This window comes from Barbatula barbatula, assembly GCF_947034865.1.
Source record: "Barbatula barbatula genome assembly, chromosome: 7".
Lineage (NCBI taxonomy): Eukaryota > Metazoa > Chordata > Actinopteri > Cypriniformes > Nemacheilidae > Barbatula > Barbatula barbatula.
This window is the reverse complement of record NC_136770.1, coordinates 6,799,063-6,819,198: the sequence shown is the minus strand read 5'-3', so window position 1 is coordinate 6,819,198 and position 20,136 is coordinate 6,799,063. Positions and strand designations below refer to the sequence as shown.

The 20,136-nt window shown below is 36.8% G+C and overlaps 2 protein-coding genes across 3 annotated transcripts; one reads left to right on the top strand and one right to left on the bottom strand.

Moving 5' to 3' along the window:
- Window positions 1-584: 584 nt before the first annotated feature.
- Window positions 585-5,542, bottom strand: gmppab (GDP-mannose pyrophosphorylase Ab). The gene is made up of 12 exons (XM_079460643.1): window positions 5,219-5,542; window positions 4,890-4,987; window positions 4,704-4,807; window positions 4,213-4,405; window positions 4,072-4,131; window positions 3,791-3,921; window positions 3,544-3,678; window positions 3,354-3,451; window positions 2,926-2,972; window positions 2,749-2,841; window positions 2,497-2,665; window positions 585-1,748 (listed from the first exon to the last, which is right to left on the bottom strand). Exons 1-12 carry the CDS (start codon window positions 5,265-5,267, stop codon window positions 1,648-1,650), a joined length of 1,278 nt encoding a protein of 425 aa, XP_079316769.1. The 5' UTR covers window positions 5,268-5,542; the 3' UTR covers window positions 585-1,647.
- A 3,584-nt stretch (window positions 5,543-9,126) lies between these two features.
- On the top strand, window positions 9,127-19,981 carry mylkb (myosin light chain kinase b). 2 transcript variants are annotated; one of them, XM_079459770.1, is made up of 17 exons: window positions 9,127-9,996; window positions 10,824-10,940; window positions 11,062-11,127; window positions 12,951-12,992; window positions 13,715-13,842; window positions 14,270-14,426; window positions 14,562-14,867; window positions 14,953-14,994; window positions 15,077-15,167; window positions 15,244-15,447; window positions 15,934-16,151; window positions 16,248-16,371; window positions 16,670-16,822; window positions 17,182-17,305; window positions 17,938-18,028; window positions 18,195-18,329; window positions 18,505-19,981. In XM_079459770.1, the coding sequence occupies exons 1-17, from the start codon at window positions 9,315-9,317 to the stop codon at window positions 18,762-18,764; spliced, it is 2,940 nt and encodes a 979-aa protein (XP_079315896.1). In that variant the 5' UTR covers window positions 9,127-9,314; the 3' UTR covers window positions 18,765-19,981. The 2 variants fall into 2 exon arrangements, with proteins under 2 accessions (XP_079315896.1, XP_079315895.1); XM_079459769.1 differs by having other exon boundaries at window positions 13,712-13,842.
- The last annotated feature ends 155 nt before the right edge of the window (window positions 19,982-20,136 follow it).

Sequence of the window (20,136 nt, the reverse complement as noted above, 5' to 3'; positions counted from 1 at the left end):
GGAGCAAACAATTTAGAATTAATAGCAACCAAACCCAAAATATAATCCGATACCAAAAAAGCTATTAACTAAAAACTAAGGCAAGAGATCAGGAAAGAGGCCTTTCATTATAGTGTGTAATGCCTATACACAAAAATTACTAGTTTTTAAATCAGCCATTTTTAGCCAAAACATACAACTCTCTCCTTTGTTTATTAATTTAGTATCATATTTGCAATAATTTGATAATGCGTTAATGTGTATAATACAGCAAAGTTGTCGTGATGCTATATTAATATGGTAGTTTTGGACAGTAATTCTGTTGTATGTCATGGTATATAATTGCTGAATTTTTTTTCCTGTCCGTTATCTTTTGGTTTTTCTACAATACCATTTAAGTTTCTTTAAGAACTGCCTAACAAAATCCAAGAAGGTTAATGTGCGATAAGGAGACCTTTTACAATGCTTTCTGCTAGGCATTGTTCATTTTTAATCCCATCTTTTTAAATGTCAGTGCTGACAGTCTTAACTTTGCATCAGTTATAAATTGGTTGTGTCAAATGGCAAATATGTATTTTATAAAACTCTCAATTATTCTGCATTTTGCCCTTGCCAACAAAAAGCCACCAGAAAGCCACCAAAAAAAACAGGAAAACTTTTAATCGCAGCTGACAATCTCTTTCTTTTTTTCTCCACCTAGACTTTTCATCCATGTTCAAAAACACACACTAATAGTTTGTTAATATGTGCAATAATAAACTTTTATGAGTTAGATCAAGTGCAAAATCACTTTAAAGTACAGTGTAATGATTTTAGGTTAGTGAAGAATACATGTAATTACAAAATAAAAGTCATACAATTACCAGCAAGATTCCTTATAAAACTAAATGTACAAACAAGTAATCTACAAATAAGATCCACATATAGTGTTGTGTTACTGTATGTAAATTAGGCCAGCGCTTAAGGAAAGAATAAAATATGAAATTCTGAATGTTCTGCACCATGAATTCTCCATGATTGTGCTTCACAAATACAAAATTGATAAATGTTAAATAATGATACACATTAAACCCAATATTTTGTCTCTAGACTATATACTATGTCACATAATGTACAGTATTTATTGAGGAAGATCACATAGACTACTAGACTAATACCCGGTTTCACAGACAATGCTTAAGGCTATTCCCAGACTAATATGAATGTTTGAGCTGTCTTAACTGAAAACAACTTGCCCTAAAATATGTTAAAATATGTCAGTGCCATTGTTTTGTCTCAAGAAGCACACTAGTAATGTGTGTCCTTTTAAGGCATTTTTAAACTTTTTAAACTTAATTTAACTAAGGGTTATTCCTGTCTTAAACTAAGCCCTGTTTGTGAAACCGGGCCTAAGATTATTGTCTTTATTGCTAAAATATTCTGTAAATCATTTTTATTTTGCCCTATGATAGACTTTGATAAAATCATGGTAATACTTTGCACATTATATCCAGTCCAAACTCAGCATTAAATTCAGCAGTATTTTGACATGAATAAACGTCTGTTTTTAATGTGGCTTCTGTATAACATAAGGCTCAGTAAAAGAGCAAAGATCTGACGATCACTCTAAAAACTGCATGTTTCCTCAAGATAATTTGGCCCCTGACGAATATAATTGAAGACTTTGTTCTATAGAATAATCTGGTTCTTGAAACTCCTGTGGAGATCTTTATGAGGCAAGACGATTGAGTTTCTAATAATGACCTCTGATGGAATATTCACATTGCAGCCTAGAAGGAAAAGTCAGAAAAGAGACGGTTGGATAAATTAACAGAAAAAAATATGTTGCAGGATAAATACAGTAGCAAGATGCTTAATTATTATATCCTAAAGCAATAGCTCCACCTACTGGAACGCATATCTTTGAAATGAAATCCAAAAATGAAAATTCTGTCATCATTTACTCAGCTTTGAATTGTTCCAAATGTGTAACAATGCTTATAACCAAACTGATCTCGACCATTGACTTCCATAGTAGGGAAAAAACAATGGTATACATGCATCAGGATGCTTTTATGACGTGTTTAGAAATTGTAACTGGCAGGATGTTCGTTGCATTGCAAGAACAAATTCCAAACATTTTCAGTTTCCTAATTTACTTGATCATGATTTTAATTTTCATAAACACAACCCTGCTTCCAAAGTGGCGTGGAGTGCCCGAGAAATGTTTGCTGTCCTACATTATTCAAAATGTCTTCTTTTGTGTTCAACAGAACAAAAAAATTATAAAGAATTTTTTCCTACTATGGGAGTCAATGGGTGTCGAGATCTATTTGGTTATTAGCATAATTCCAAATATCTTTCTGTGTGTTCTTCAGAACCAATAAATGTATACAGATTTGGAACAACTGAGTGAGTAAATGATGACAGAATGTTCATTTTGGGGTGAAATATCCCTTTAACTATTTCTATACAACAAATACAACATCAGCTGTTTAAATTGAAGTTGACTTGTTGTAACAGGCAAGGGCTTCATACCTAGAATTGTGATGGATGGAGTTAGACCTCCATCCCTGAACAGTGTCTCGCTGTCAATCTTGGCATAGGGGTCATTGGGGTTGGGGTCACTTGGCGTTCCCTCCACTCTTGCCCACTTCCCCACTGTACTGTCCCACCCAACAATACTGTTCAACACACAGCAGTGGTCCTAAAATAGAGATAAAGATTACACTTCTACTGTATTGGCAATGTCTTATGAAAGAATAATACACTGTGATTTCATTGACTCACCTGTAATACAGCTCCATGTAAAATGATGGACTCCCTCACTCTTACACCGCCTCCAATCGTCACACCTTTCCCAACGGAAACATTAGGACCCAGCTGAAGACAGAAAGATAATAAATACATGTACAGTATATTGTTGATCCTACAAATCCTTGTATTTGCAGTTATATGTGTACATACCACAGCTGTAGGGTCAATGTTAGCTGTAGGGTGGATATAAACATCTCCTAAAGGTGGAAAATAAATAAAGTTCAGTGACCTTCTATGATTTACTTTTGCAGTTTTCAACCTTTAACAAGCTTGGTCTTTAGAACATGTTACATGACAATATAATTGTAATTTAAATAACTTAAGCTTTTTAGCTTTAGCCTTGAAGTTCAGCTATATATTGCATTACTTTTCAAACTTTTTGTAAGCAAACTGGAATTTAAATACTGTCATTTACTGCAGTACCACAGTACCAGAGGACCACCTGTTAAAGACTCCTGTTTTACTTAAGTGGGATTAAATAATACAACTATTCTGTGCTATACTAATTCATTATAAAGTATGTCAATTAATTTATGTTGGTGTACTTATTTACAGAAAGAATATTTTCTTCAACATACCTATTATTTTTGGTTTTCCCTCTTGGTTTGTTGTCAGCCTTTCAGGATGTGTCTGATGATACCGGTTGAGATATAAACGACTGGCATATATTGCTGACCTGTCAATCACGTTATATAATGTCAAAATAGATAAAGAAGGTAGAGAAGGGTAAATGAAGGACTGGTAGAATATAATGTATTTCGTATTTACCCAGCAGACTTAATTTGACTCCAGAAATGCTGTGTTTTATAGACATAGAGTTTTTTCAGTCCTGCTAAGGATGTAAAGATGTCCTGTTCCAGGTGAATCACCTCTGGCATCTGTCTGCCACACATGAGCTCTTCTCTATAGAAAAAAACACTAATTTCAACACAAAGAGATCCAGCTGACCAAAGGATGAGTTATGGTCTGTGCTTACAATTTTGGTTTATAGGCTGATGATATCAGTGACACTTACTGGATTCTTTCTTGTTGGTTCTTCTGGAAAACCTTCCCAATATGACTGAAAATATCTGGTGTGAACAAATAGATACCACAGTTGATAATATCACTTACAAACGTACCGGGTTTCTCCACAAAATGGAGCACCTGGAAGAAAATAAAATAAAAATAACAACAAATAAATATAATGAAGATAAACAAATGAACACACTCTTTATCATTGTAGCCTGAATGTATTCCTGAAATTAATCCCCATATGCACTAGTCTACATGAAAGTAAATCTGTTTTGTAAGTACCTCATTTGTTTGCTGGTTTTCCACAATGCAGCCATAGTTCAGAGACTGTGTTCTGTTAGCCTGAAAAGTGTAAAGTGACATGTTTGGACCAAATTCCCAAGATCATATTCTCTACACACCCATTCACTAAACTTAACCTACTGTGGTTCCAAGTATGACTCCACAATGACTGTCCTCATGCTGGCGTTGAAACCGGAGCATTTCCTGCAAAGGGAACTCGGAGCACACATCAGCGTTCATGAGAAAGAATGCATCAGGCCCTCCAGACAGGATCTGATCGCGAAAGTGATAGATCCCACCACCTGTTCCTAGAGCAGCAAACTCCTGCAGGTACCTTCAGAGTTCAAAGAAAAAATAGTTAATAAAGACCTGAAATACAGACCACTTTGCAAGATGTAAACACTGGTCCAGAAGCCCTTCAGTTATAATGTATTTACTATTAGTATTAGAACATTACATACATAATTAAACCTTAAAGATATTTGTTTAACATTGTAAATAGGTTATGAATATTTTGTTGTTTGTTTTAACTTTGTGTGACTTAAACAGACAGTTCTTCTTGACCAGCACTGAACAAACATCTGAAGAGGTCTACACAACAAATCTATTTCACTGTATTGTTCTGCATTTACCTGATAGAGATTTTAAACTCCTGCTGAGCTGAAGAAATAAAACTGTTTAGCTCCTCATTGGGCTGATAAAAACCTATTAGTATTATCTCTTTAACATCTGGAACCTGTAAAAGAGAAAATGTAGTTTTTAAAACAGCCCAGATATGATTTAGTCTCATTGCGGTGTATAGACTGTGGGTGGCTTACTTGGGCACAGGCTTCTATGTGATGCTGTACCATAGGCACTCCAGCTACAGGGAACAGTGGTTTGGGCACCTCGAATGACAGGGGGCGGAATCTGGTACCTGATTGGCAGAAAGACAAAAAATATATACAAATATAACTTTCTTTTCTTTAGTGACTGTGTTTTCTGACTATAGTTTCATATCCTTATGTATATTGTGTTCAAAGTGATATTTCAGCAGTTGATCGTAAAGTATACAGTGTCGGATGATGTCATTTGCGCCACGTCATCCTGTTTCATTCATCTTTCATTTATAACATACATAACATTCATAACAAAACAGATGTCTTACCTTTTTGAGGTCCCCCAATAAGAATAATCGCTTTTAACATCGTTGACATACGATACAATTCACTCTTCAAGTCGAATAAAAAACAATATAATACCGCTTATTTTAGAATACGTTCAATTTGTGTCTGACAACCGTAGTCAATACGTGCTGACGAATCTTATAAAATGTTTAAGAATTGTGTTTACTAAATTAATATTACAAAGTTTTTATGAGAACTCAAAACTAACTCATACACTTGTTCAATATAACTGACTAAATCCATTGACTGTAAATACGGAAGTCAGTGCACTGTTTTCCCGCCCACCGTGACGCCCACCGTGACGCAATTCTGCTCAGTTGATGACGTAGGGATTTTGGGTCGATTTGATTTTAGGTAAAGATTGTAATAAGGCATTTATTCGTCAAATCTAGAAATCTAGAAACCTATACTCCAAAAATGAAAATTATTTTGGAATTCTATAATAGATAACATTCAGTGGAGGAAAACATGGTTACTACCATTTAAATATTGTATACCCAATAAAATGAAAGAAGTGCATTTTTAAATTTTACATAATATATACCCTTTTAACGCACTTTTGTCCAAATACTGTGGACGAAGGTTTCTTAAGAAAATGCCTCTCTTTATCAATTTCATATGTGAAGTAAAATATTTAATCAAATCACTAAGAACAATTGATAACAGAAAATGTACATCTTTTTGAAAAAATATGATGAGATGTTTCATGTGCCATGATTTATATTTCTGCAGCTTATTATTTTATATATTTTTTTCTTTCCTTTTTTGTCCTATGATGGTGTAAAATTGACTTCATTTGTTTATTATATGCATTTTGGAAATGTTCTAGATTCTAAGGAATGTATGTTTGCACTTTTTAAGACATTTCTTGAATAAAAAAAGGCACCAGAAAAAAAAAGATTATGGGTCGATTTGTGTACAGAAAATAAAACAATAAAAAAAGTGCTTCAAAGTTGCGGTTCTGTTGGGTCAAATTTACGTCATACAGCGACTACGTACAATTTCTCCTCGTGAATCTCATACGTTAAGACATAATGTAAATGTAATAACATAATGTAAATAACCAAAACATTCCTGTTTTTGTTTATTTTGCCTCACAAGAGAATCAGGAGAACGATTCCGTGAAACGATAGGTTACCACAAGATGGCAGACCTAATCTTTTTGTCAAGGTTGTGCTATCTACATTTACATTTACAACCCGCATTTAGATTTATATTTAATACTAAGCAGTCAAGAAGGGCTTTTAACAACACCTTACTTTTAGCAACACTTTTTGCAATATTAGGTATAACAGCTGTCAACTAACATTACAAAAGAAAGCTACCAACTACTGTATGTATCTGTCAAACTAAATTATATAGGTTGCTTTAAGAATCTTAAAACAGTATCATACAACAATTTATGATAAGCACCCCCTTAACGGTACACAGAAACCGTGATTTACTACTGGTGTGAAGGACCCTGATTGATCTGGAGGTCTCCATGGACATATAAGGTTCTGGCGACAAAAGAAGAAAGACCACACAGGCCGTTCTGTAAACAGTATCCCTTGCTCTTTTTTAAAGGAGAGTGTCTCCCTTCTCAGACACAAAGTGTATATTGCATTCCTTTGACACTGCTCTGTGAATAAGAGCACTCATGGTTCCCTCTCTCATGCCTCTGTTTCTTTGATGCTTCAGAGGGAATAGCCATCAATCAAATAATTGAAAAGAAAGAGTCAAGAAGTTTGTTTCACTAAAACTATACCCCTCATGTTACCCCTTATGAGAAATCGCATTTGCTTGCCATTGAAATTCTGATCATTGAAATAAATAAATAAATAGCTGTTATTGGAAGGATTAGCCTTCACTAAGATTATTCATGGTAAGAAGTATAATAGACATTTGGTTTAAATTACAGTTAAAACTCTGCAGGCAAGAAAACATGTGCTGGTTTTGCTGATTAAGGCATTATCCTGGTTCTTAATCCTGGAACGACAATCCAAAGAAATAGAAGTAGGTTGTAACTTAAGTCCTACCCCAGCCCATAACACTACCCATAAACTAGAAAAAGCTATATGTATTAGCCCTAACCAAATCTAAATCTAAAATCAGCAGTGAAACCTTAACCAACTGATCAAAGATAAGCAAGGACGTTGACACAGATACATGAGCAAAATCAGGTTAAGCAGCTATAAACAAGGGACATTGTTTTGGTTTGCAGGACAGTTTCTCTGAAATACTGTATGAACTGCTGTTATCAGATCCAAACATGCAGTGTCAGTATATTTTTATATGGAAGGCTAACTCAGAAATTTAGGCACAAACCTTTGTCCTGTGAGCTTCGTTTAGCCTGATAAACCATTGGAATGAGGGCATCTTGCTTGCTTTGATCAAACGTATAGCTGATCAACTGTTTGATGATGGAATTGTTCTATTATGCAAATTTAGCTAAACTGTTAGAATAAACAACTTATAGAAGTCATAGTATACCACTTTGTGGCCTGTGCAAAGAAATACAGGCAAATTACTGAATGTGTGTTGCTTGTACGCATTTGAACACCCCTCCTCACATTATTATATTTGATATCTTATCATATTCTATTATTAATTGAGGTCTTTTATTCTTTTTATAATTAATAGTTACATTTGTGTTAACAATATGCAACATATTTAAAACAAAATTCATACTGTATTTGTCAAAGATTGAATAATGAAATGTATGGTTGAAATCAAACTTTGATGCTTGTTATCTCATAATTAGATTATAAGACTTCAGGCTGGATACACAGACTGGCTCACAAATGTTCTCATAGACAGGAGCATATATTTTTTCACAACATTTTAACCATTGTGTTTGCTGTTTTATAACAGAAACAGATTTTTTCATATACACACAATAGCATTATTGTGGACACTTTAAAAAAATAAGTATGTTTGAGAGAGATGTTTCTCCATATTGACATGTGATGCACAGGTACAGGCCTGTCCATTACCACTCATAACATGCTATACTTGATCTCATTATTTAAAAAATGTCATTATTATGTGTAGGATTAGAGAGAATGGTAGAGAGTGTCATGTATGGGCGATCAATAAATTAAACAGACCTTACAATGCCAGTTTTAGGGCCAACAGCATTTGAAAGTTATTTACCTTTTTTTGCAGACGCAAAAACAGCATTGGATGAAGTAATTTTATGTTGCATCCGTCATTCACACACTCTCAGAGACACACAAAGAGAAGAAGAGTAACACAGACGTTCATAACCATATAAGGCTGCCTATGTAACGTTTCAATATAAACTGTGGGAGACGTGCATTTCGGATTGGTGAAATGCATCTTCAGACAGGCCCAATGAGAGGCCTCGGTTTACGGAGAGGTGAAAAGGTTAGGCACATCCAAACAAACACCCACAAATGAACACTTCTCATCTGGTTTTTATCCAAGTCCAAAAGAACAGTGACTAAAATTTGAAAGCATCTAATTCTAATCATAGTCTTCCTATGGTCACGATTTATGAAATTTAATCAAACTCCGCAAATTTAAGTTCTTGTCTTTTAATAAATGGCATTGCAAATCATGTAAAAGTGCTGATAATGAATTCTGGTGTTATCTTGTCATTTGTTTACCTCCTAGCTTTGTTCCGCTTGTTTGATGCACATGCACTGGAAGTGTTTCCCTAATATGGCAATGGCGGTCCACCCTCTGATGCCACACAGATACGAAACGTGTTCCTGTCTCCAATTAACCTATTATAGAATTAAGCTTTTAAACAATCCCTTTTCTCTCCCCACCCTCACATGTCTCTCCCGTTCTTTCTGTGTGTCCCCCTTATTCTACATTTATCTCTCCTCCCTCTGTCATTCTGGTCCAAAGGGGTTGTGCCAGGAGTGGTTTGAGTGTGGAGAACAGAGAGTTTCACTGTGAGTGGAAGCCAAATGCAGAGGAGGACCACCACAGAGTGACTGTATCAGTGGGAATCTGAAGGAACATCCATATCACCTAAAGGCTTGCTTGAAAAACCAGAAAGGAACTGAGAAAGCCATCCTTCTTATATTTGTTTCTATTTTCTAAAAGATTAGTAAAGAAAGACAGATGACGGATTTTAGGTCGGCTCTAAAGCCCCGGTCGGGGCCTAAACCCGGGTCTGAGATCAAGACAAGCACCCCAGCAAAGGTTGATTTCAGATCATTGCTTAACAAGAAAGACGGTTCCCCCAAAGTGCCTGCAGCGACGCCACCTCCCATCGGCGCACCTTCAGATTTGAGGTCCGCTTTGAACAAGAAGCCAGCTCCACAACCAGCGAAGAATGAGGCGAATGAGCAAACCTTGTCAAAACCAGGACCCAAGATACCTCAGAAGGACAAGCAAAGCGGCATCAATGTTGTGAACGGAGGTGCAATTAATAAAAAGGTAACCGTAACAGAAAAATCAACAACAGAGAAAAAAACAAGCAGTGTCACGGAGAACAAAACCAGCAGCACTGATGCCGGGCCTGTTGACAAAAAGGAGATCGCTCCTGAGAAAGCCAGTCCAGAGAAGAAGAAAAATGATGGAGAGATAGCAGAGAATAATAACAAAAAGTCTGTGAATGGAGAGAAGAAGGATGCCGGAAGGTCAACACGGTTTTCACAGCCTCTCAGTGATGTGACTGTGGTGGATGGAGAGAGGCTGAGGTTAGAGTGTCAGGTGACCTCTTCACCCCCAGCTCTCATTACTTGGATGCTTGATGGAAAAGTGGTGAAGGCATCCAAGTTCATCATTTTATCGCAGGAAGGTATGAGAAGAGATACATAGTGTTTGAATATGCATGTATGTATGTATAGATTTAGTATTTTATGTAATACCTTAATGTGTTTTCTGCATGTGTGATGTCAATATGTTGAGATCTATATTGTAATGTCCACTGATTTCCTAAACTCCCTCCTTTTATATTCTGAGCTCGAGAGGTATGTTCATTAAGATGAAGTTTCATGGCCAACTAGAGCGCCCTATGAATGTTATCACTACTATTTCACACGAGGTTATTTGATCTGAGGATTAAGATCTCATGAGCTTGGCCACAGTTTCAGAAGTTCAGAAATAGCAATCGAGGATTCCCTCCAGGGTAAATCACGCAGGGATGCTGGGTGTTTCCTAAAGCTTTATGCTGTGCTTGTGCTTTGACAAGCACTTTGACTATTTTAACATATACTGGAAACACATTCTTATAAATTATACATATTAATATGAATGATATGAGTAACATGTAGCAGAATTCTTTACTTTTAAACTTAATGTCTTTTTTGGAATACAACTTAAGCATTTTAAACTTATAGAAATCTAACCTTTGAAATGGAAAAGTTAATTTACGTATTTTGAAAAACATTGAGAAGCTTGTCTGGCCTGATGGAAATAGAACCATATGATTTTGTTATTATTATGATAAAAGTAAATGGTAACTGTGGATGTCAGCCTGTAACAAGATGTTTTATGGAACAGAAATAGAATACAGGGTTGGAACAACATTAGATATGGTTAAACATAAATATCCATTAGTAAAAACATACGTAAGAAATCGCCACCTGCGATCCTGAATTAACATGAATTGGTGTTTGACATCAGGTGAAAAATGCTCACTTACGATCGACAAAGCTCTACCAGAGGATGAAGGGCGCTACACATGTAGAGCAGAGAATGCAGATGGTAAAGCAGAGTGTTCCTGTATGGTTACTGTAGATGGTAAGCATCATATAAACCTTCATTCTCAAATATGATATCGGATCATTGGGATTTACATACAAGAAACATAAAAAATGCAATAACAATTGTTATATTCATTTGTATTCTTTAATTTCTTTAGATCCTTCTGACCCATCAGCAGACAAGAAGAACAGGAAGACCTCTTCTGCTACTCCCACTACAGAAAGTGAGTAAGGACGCCTGTTGTGACCATTTTTACAGCTTGAGCTCTTATTGCTCTTAAGATCGTCCTAAGACACTTAATATTAAGATTATTCTTAAGTCTAATTGCTCTTAATCTTTCGAAAAATAATTCTTTGACTGTTTTCTTCACTTTATGTTTTGTTATGCTTACATGAACTTTCTTAGATATATAAAAAAAACATTTTAAGTACCAGATGAAAATCAATCTTTTAAATTGTGAAATTAGTTCAATTAATTGTGGATGTCTTTGCAAGAGACATAACCAGTTTGTACCATCATGAAAAATGCATGCTGGTCTAAACTGATTTTAGCTGGGTAGCCACAGACACATACATTTTTTTTACAGTATATTTACCAAATTTTCTATACACATTTATTGTGAATGAGACATTTATTTCATCATGTTCTCCTTTTGAAGACATTTGTCATTTGAGAAGATGACCCCCAGAGATACAGTAGGACAATGGTCATCACATGCACTCTGCCGGAAGAATTTCCATTGAGCAGATTGTTCTGTATCTATGCCGCGTGTTTGTCTTTGTTCCAGCTTTTAACGCTGCACGCGAGTCAAGAAGATCCTGACTTTTAATCCGTGTGATCATGCTGGAGTACAAAATAAACCAACAGTGTTTTGGAACATTAGGCCATCAGTTGCATTGCTGGATTCATGCCTGTAGGATTTTTAGAAGCACAGCAGGCTCTGAGACAGCAAAGTTGCTCATTTTACACTACAGTTATGAAGAAACAAACAATGTCAAAGGGATTAACAATTTGCTACACGTTACATTCATATAACAGGCAGCCTGTCAGGCTGAGTGAGTATAACGTTCTCACTGTGCTCGTGGAAAATGCTCAGGTGTGTCCAAGAGGTGAAATGAAACAGGAGCAGGAGACAAGGCCTAAAATGGTAGATGTCGGTGCACTGAAGCACAGATCTGGCTCTCCTCTCTGCTTTTCCTTGTTCTCCCGCTCTCTGTTTGGACTGCACCGGAGTATTAGTAGGGTTTACATGTTGCATTGTTTCTTGACGGCGATCAGACCTTAAATAAATTGTGGAGAGCGAGACAGAGCGCAACAGCTTCCTGGATCTTGGAGACCCTATATTTAGCATGCCCGTATAAGGGGAATTCCAGCAAGCGGGGTGCTCTCAGCAATCCTTTTCTCAGGATGCTGATCAGGAGCCTCCTTTACACTCCTGTCATTTTTGTTTCATGATTCCATGTATAAATATTGACAAATTTTGTTTAATTTTAACATCATTTTAAATTGTTTATTACAGATGTCAACAAAGGTTTGACAACACTGGGGAATAACTTAGGCGCCATTTTATCCAATTGCACAAAAAGTGATCTGACTCAACAGAAAATCTCCCGTTCTTTATTTTTGTGACAGGGAAAGATATAACATGGTTTTTTATTTAGTGAAACTACTGTTTTGTATAACTTGAGATTTAAAGGGATAGTATTACACACAAAGAAATATATTTGGAAGAATGTCACTAACCAAAAAGATCTCATCCCCATTTACTTCCATAGTACCTATTTTCCCTACCATGGCAATCAATGGGGAATGAGATCTGTTTGGTTACTGACATTTTACAAGTATCTTCCTTTGTGTTAAGCAGAGTAAATAATGACAGAATTAAAATCATCGGGTGAACTCTCTTTAGAAAGGTACAGTTTGTGACAGCTGCCAATTTAAGATAGTTTAAATACTTATCTTCTAATCTCTTCTATTTCTAACAAAATGAAGATGGATTTCTCTTATGATGTTGATGTTTTTCAATGCACTCTATGTGTTCTGCAGATGAAGCCAGAATAAAGAAGAAACCAGCTCTCCCCAAACAGGGTAAGAACTGCTCTCCACTTTTCCTTACATAATCATACTTGAAAAAACATGTGCAGACAGAGACACATTCTTATGTAATAATTTCCACAGCAGAAAGAGACAATAATATGTTGAACATAAAATGTAATGCTATTTGATGAACTATCTGTATGCAGTGACAGATAAAAAAAAAGAGAAACACTTTCACAAGGTACAAACTGAGAACTGCACTTTCTAAACAAATTCTCCAGTTTTCTTTATTAAACGTAATGCATTGAGTGATCAGACACATTCACAATTCTACTATTGCTCCTCATAGTTTTATTGATTTTGTTTTTTTCTGTCACTGAAAACCTTTATTCCTTCCTTAATATGATAATTTTTTTATTTTGTGATCGTCAGTTATATTTGAAGAATTCATATCAAGAGATGCAAAAAGCATGTTTTTTATTGTGCATTCCAATTAATATCAATCAAACTACAGTTGGGTTGTTTTTATTAAGTAATAATAACTCCAAAATACAGATAACCAACACAATTAAACACAATAAAAACATGTAAAACAATCAAAACATGAACATTTTTCTTTAATCGTTTTGGGCATGTTGTTCTGCACCATTTGTTTCGCACTTCTTTGTTGATATTTTTGTTTGGCTACATATTTGTCATGCCAGTGATTCTGATTCAATCAGAATCGCTTTTCTTTTAGAGCATTGAATCTTTTCTTCCATGCATGCTAGCAGGTTCTCCACCTCAGGTCCTACAGTTTTCTGGAGATCAAAAGATCAGGGCAGGAGAGAAAGTGGAGCTGTTGTGCAACTTCGGAGGGACGGCACCAATAACCTGCACCTGGCTCAAGTTTAAAAAGCCGGTAGGATAGGGACATGTGTGGAAGATGACAATAAAATCTTGAAGTCTTATACAGGAGCATCAAGCCTGTTTAAGATTTTTGAGCAAAGGGTCAGTCCAATCTAGTCACACCTTCCGCAGATGTATGCTTTAAACTGAAATGTAAAATGAAACTCTGTTATATACCCAATCTTCCCCAAAAGACTAGCTGCCAATTTTGAGCTTATATATATTTGTTCTAGATTTAAACTCCAGTTTTTATTATTTTATATTATTTTAATTTATTTAATCATTTTGTTATTGGTTTTCCATCCAGAGCAGGAATGAGTGGGTTGGAAAGCCAGATTCTATATTATACTGACTATAACTATTGTATACTGTATGTACTGTATACTACTGTCATATTCTCCTGATATATTTATTTTCTCGATTTTGTTTCTCCTGTTTAGATCCAGGCAGGAAGTGGGGGCATTTCCATAGAGACCACAGAGAACAGCAGTCAGCTGACAATCGCAGCGAGTGACCAGGATCACTGCGGCTGCTACACACTGGAGCTCCAGAATAAATTTGGCACCAAGCAGGCCTCACTCAATCTTACCATCGTAGGTACGGAACTTAACAAAAAGGAACCGCCTCATGTAGTGTGCAAAATCATGTTTTTCCCCTAGACTTAATTTTACCTCTAACAATGTTTGTGATTGGAATATGCTTATATCCTCCCCAATTTAAATGTGTTTTCAGATAAACCAGATCCCCCTGCCGGCATCCCTGCAGCATCCGACATCCGCATGTCTTCACTGACCCTTTCCTGGTACGGCCCCACTTACGATGGAGGCAGCATCGTCCAGTCCTACAACCTGGAGATCTGGAACTCGATGGAAAACACGTGGAATGATCTTACTACCTGTAACAGCACATCTTACCACATCCAGAACCTTCTCATCGATAGACAGTACAAGTTCAGGGTTCGGGCTGTTAATATGTACGGAGTTGGAGAACCCAGTGCAGAATCTGAGCCTATTACAGTAGGAGTAGAGGAAGTAACAGGTGAGGATTGATAATAAGACACAGTCTGATATTAAAATTCAGTTTTTAAAATTCAAAGTATTTAAACATTCATATTTTTCTCCAGAGAAAAAGGAAGAGGAAGTTGGAGCCGCTGTGTCTGATGATGGTTTGTTGTTCAAGCTCTTATGTTGCCCAGACAGTTTTTTCCCAATGATGTTCTGAATTCAGACATTTTACTCATTTCGCAGATGAGAAGAAAGAACCAGACTACAGAGATGTAGTAATAAAGAAAGACTGTAGCGTTAAAGACTTCTACGATATTGAGGACCGCTTGGGAACGTAAGAGAAGCATTCAAAATATCATCATCAATTTCATCAATATAACATTTTCTTTTCTGTCTCTTATCTCTCAAAGAGGTAAATTTGGTCAGGTCTTCAAACTAGTGGAAAAGTCCACCAAAAAGGTATGGGCCGGGAAGTTCATTAAGGCGTTCTCACAAAAGGAAAAGGAGAATGTGAGGCAGGAGATCAATATCATGAACAGCCTCCATCACCCCAAACTGGTCCAGTGTGTGGACGCCTTCGAGGGAAAGTCTGACATGGTCATGGTCTTGGAGATGTGAGTGCCAAACTCTCACATACATTTCAAGCGCAAAGACGATGTAGACCAGTGCTAAGATTTATGGAACGTTGGTGAACACTTTACAACACTGTACTTTCCCAGGTGGCTTTGAAAGGAGTTGATTGATAGATGTTTCTTCAACAGCGCTAAATCATTTCACCAGTTTTATTTTTATAGCAAGATTGGAATGCGAAATCCAGCAACCTGCGATTGTACAAGTGTGTGTCACATGTCCTTATAAAGCGAGAGGGAGAGAGAGGGTTGCTGGAGGAGAAAGCAGGGATGTTCTCTGCCTCAGCTTGGCAGCCATGATGGAAAATAGCCCAGATTTAAATCTCCATCTGAAAGAAAATTGTTAAGCACTCACAGACGCAGTCTGTTTGATTGTTCAATGGAAAGTGCACATGCCGTTCCAATGCATTGACCACATCGACGTTGGGGCCTTGTGTCGCATTGCTTATGATGTAATTGTGTCGGCTGCAGGATCTCGGGCGGGGAGCTGTTTGAGCGAATCGTTGACGAGGATTTCGAGCTGTCCGAGAGAGAGGTCATCAAGTACATGCTGCAGATCATTGATGGGGTCCAGTTTATCCACAAGCAGGGCATCGTCCACCTGGACCTCAAACCCGAGAACATCATGTGCATCAATAAGACAGGAAGCAAGATCAAGCTCATTGACTTGGGTCTCGCTCGACGGCTCGGTAAACTAGCCTACATAAAACAAATACTCCCACAGGCTCTGGTTATTGTGAACATCAACATGGTTTGTTTGTTTGTTTGTTTGTTTGTGTTTGCAGTGGATTCTGGTTCACTGAAGGTTCTCTTTGGAACTCCTGAGTTTGTTGCTCCTGAGGTTATCAACTATGAGGCTATCAGCTATCCGACAGACATGTGGAGCATTGGGGTCATCTGTTACATTTTGTGAGTAACAAATCAATAGTAACAAATCTCGGCTACGTCGGTATCAGAATCCTTCACACAACTATGCCAAATACAGATAACACAAAATGATGAGGACTGGAAAGGACTTTTAAGGCTATTGTTTTTTTTAACTCAGTTAGCGTTCTTCTTCCATTTGTTCAATGTCAACAATTTGGAAGTAGCATATCAATATTTAAACTGACTTGTGTCTGTTCCTCAAATTAGCATATTTTGGATGAATTTGTTACAACAGAACCACAGATTATTGCTTTTTACCTTCCCTCTTGTTTATCCTCAGGGTTAGTGGTCTTTCTCCATTCATGGGAGACAATGACAATGAAACCCTTGCCAACGTAACCTCCGCCACTTGGGATTTTGAGGATGAGGCGTTTGATGAAATTTCCGATCAAGCCAAGGATTTTATCAGTAGTCTCCTAAAAAAGGACATGAGGTGAGTTGAATGATTGACAAGAAATTCAATTACATTTAGAAACCAATTTGCAAAAATGTTGGCATTATATCAACTAGCTTCTTGAGGTATTCAGTCAAGTGAATCTAAACTTTTGAACAGCAGTGTACAGATAAAAACAACAAAGTAATTAATTTCAGGAGCATTTTTAACCCACATGTTGAATATCCAGGGCATTTTATCATTTTTTGACCTGCAGTAACACTAAATGATTGTACAGTAAATGGAGGAGTTTAATGGGCAAACTATAAATCAAATATATTAGTATGTCCTGAAAAGCGAGAAAGGGATATTGAAGTGTTTGATCGGGATTTTGTAACCCTTTAAATGTCACACTGTAGGGCCAGACTGACCTGTGCGCAGTGTTTGGAGCACTCCTGGCTTAAACAAGACACCAAAAACATGGAGGCTAAACAGCTGTCTAAAGAGAGAATGAAGAAGTACATCCTACGACGCCGCTGGCAGGTGAGAGATGACTAAATACTCCACAGAGGTTATAGGCCTATACATTTTTTCTTTAGATTTTGATTCATTTTTTGTTAAAGGGGAGGTATGATGGAATTTCAATTTAAATTGAGTTAGTAAGTTTAGCTGTTTGAGCATATACAACATCTGCCAAGTCGCAACACTCAAAGTTCACAGAAAAGGAAGATATTATCTTTAATAGAAATCACTTTTTAAAAACTACAATGAATGGCTTGTTGGGACTACAACGAGCTACATCCTGCAGTAGTTGACAGACACATTTTACATAAACCCTGCCCACTGGAACATGGATAGGGTAATGGGACAGACATCTCAACACAAACACGCACACTCAAAGCAGTAGACCAATCTCAAAAGACTGGCAGAACTTGACCAATCAGAGCGTTTCGGAAGGAGGGACTTCATAGAACCAGGAACACAACAGCCTGTTTTCTGAGAATGAAGATTAAGATGTAAAACAGGTGAAATATAATTTTAAAGCATTTTTCGAAAATCGAAACTTGAACACCGTTGTTTAGCACGAGAACACTTAATAGGCAAAATAGGACCTCTTTTATTTTTATGTAGGTTTAGGCATGGTTTAAACTTTGTTTGTGACCTGATCTGTGCAGAAAACGGGGAATGCGGTGCGAGCCATCTCCAGGTTCAGCTCTATGGGAATGTTAGGAGGGATTGGCCCAAAAAAAGGTTCTCCGACTGAAGGTAATGATCTCAGACTAATGCCAATTTTCATACTATTACTGCATATTGAATATTTCTTGTAGTGGAAAAACTAAAATTATCAATGATCACATGTATTAAATATTCATTCAACCTAATTTAATGCGGATACAATTTTATAAAAATGTGTTTGTGTGTGCCGTTTTAGAAGAGGCTCCGGCACCATTGTTTGAATGTGTGGAAGATGAAAATCACACCCCTGCACCCCCCACCTTTTCATCTGTCATACAAGACGTGGAAGTGGTGGAAGGCAGTGCTGCACGCTTTGACTGCAAGATTGAAGGTAATGACCTCTGAAAGGCTTTTACACATTTTGTACACTCAATTGTTCTGCTCGTAAAGATATTTAAAGTATATATAAATCATATATTTAATCCTAATCCAGAAGTGATCTAATGTTGTTTAGCATTCAAGTTACATTTCCATTCACTAATTTATTGTGTTTTCTGTCCATGAAGGCTACCCAGACCCCGAGATTGTGTGGTACAAGGACGACCAACCCATTAAAGAGACACGTCACTTCCAGATCGACTATGAAGAGGACGGCCACTGCAGCCTGGTGATCTCAGAAGTTTGCCCCGACGACGACGCCAAGTACACCTGCAAGGCCGTCAACAGCCTGGGAGAAGCAAGCTGCACCGCTGAACTGTTGGTGGAGTTTATGCAGGAGGAGGAGGTGGAGGGTGATGGTGAAGGTGATGAAGACGAACAGGAGTGAATTTTAGAAGGGCGAGTTGCAAGGACAAATGGAGAAGGAATACCACAGGAACTATGAATCTCTTAAATATTTACACACTTGCCTCTTTGCTTACAGTCACTGACTGTGATTTTTTTGTTTTTCTTACTGCATAGTTTGGAAAGAGCAAACATTTTATGGGTAAAAACTGCTTGCGACAATCAAAGACATTCCAGCTTACGTTTTCTGTCCAGATTGATTTACCAATATGGACCCTAAAACTTCTTATGACAATCACATGGTTTTATAACAACCCATTGATGTTGGGACATTTAAACTCCGTCACCAAGAAATCCATCAAGTTTTATCATACGATTACATTTAAAATCATCAAAGTCAGTATTTGTTTGTGTCAGCATACTTTTCTGTGCACATTTCACATTTTTAGTCTGCGCTGCAGTGCAATCTAGTGGCAAAACACTTTAATGCTTTTGTACACCGATTTAGTCTAGCATGGTTATTTAAATATAAATATAAAGCCTTGAAGACAATTTAAATACACTTGGAGACCTTACTGTTGAAAATACTAATAGTTTTGGGATTTTTGAAGTCTAACATTTGTGTTTGTATGAGATTTATTTTTTCCTATGTAACTGAATGTAGTTACTGGCATTTTCTCCACATGCACATAAGTGTTTAAGTTGTACACCAGGGTGAGCTGTCTGTCGTGCCTAAACGTTTAAAGAATAGGCGGTAGACTGTCTGTACTTTTTCTGCTTTGAGTTCATTTTGTCCTTTTGAGTTTGCCCACTTGCATGACAGAGCAATGAAGTGAATTTTGTCCATCAACCTGCAATAGAACCCCTCATGCCATATTTATAACCCTGTACAGGCTTCAGATGCATTTGAGTGTCTGCACTGTTCTCTAAGATGAATTAGTCATAGAATTAAGTTTTTTTATTTTGCAATTTTCACTTGGCATATTATGGTCTAAGTTTCCTTTCACATCCCAAGATTCTTGTAGAAGTATTACAGTAGCCTAAATATTAAAGATTGTTAACTACAAAAATGATCGATACGTCTACGAGAGACACTGTTGATCTTAATTTAGGTTTATATTACATTGGCAAAGATTATCTGAACAATGGCCAAATAAAAAAAGTGTATTCCAGCTATGAGTGTAGTGATGGATATTTTTACTGGTTGTTTAAATGCCTTTCAATTCAGAATTTCTCCTCCTTCGGTAAAAAAGACAGGATAAATATACTAGTGTTACTGTGTTATTTTTACCACATATTAACAGTTAACTATTAACTTACCTTAAAGGGATAGTTCACCCCAAAATGAAAATTCTGTCATCCTGTTCTGTTCCAACACTGTATCAATTGTGTTTTGCTGCTGAACACCTGCTGAT

Excerpts from the sequence above, each read along its gene's own strand:
- gmppab (XM_079460643.1), bottom strand. The coding sequence starts at position 5,267 with ATGTCAACGATGTTAAAAGCGATTATTCTTATTGGGGGACCTCAAAAA. Across the intron at positions 4,132-4,212 it reads GAGTCATACTTGGAACCACA|GCTAACAGAACACAGTCTCT; the intron begins GTAGGTTAAGTT and ends TACACTTTTCAG. Across the intron at positions 1,749-2,496 it reads TCCATCCATCACAATTCTAG|GCTGCAATGTGAATATTCCA; the intron begins GTATGAAGCCCT and ends TTTTCCTTCTAG.
- mylkb (XM_079459769.1), top strand. The coding sequence starts at position 9,315 with ATGACGGATTTTAGGTCGGCTCTAAAGCCCCGGTCGGGGCCTAAACCC. Across the intron at positions 11,128-12,950 it reads TGCTACTCCCACTACAGAAA|ATGAAGCCAGAATAAAGAAG; the intron begins GTGAGTAAGGAC and ends TGTGTTCTGCAG. Across the intron at positions 16,372-16,669 it reads GGGGTCATCTGTTACATTTT|GGTTAGTGGTCTTTCTCCAT; the intron begins GTGAGTAACAAA and ends GTTTATCCTCAG.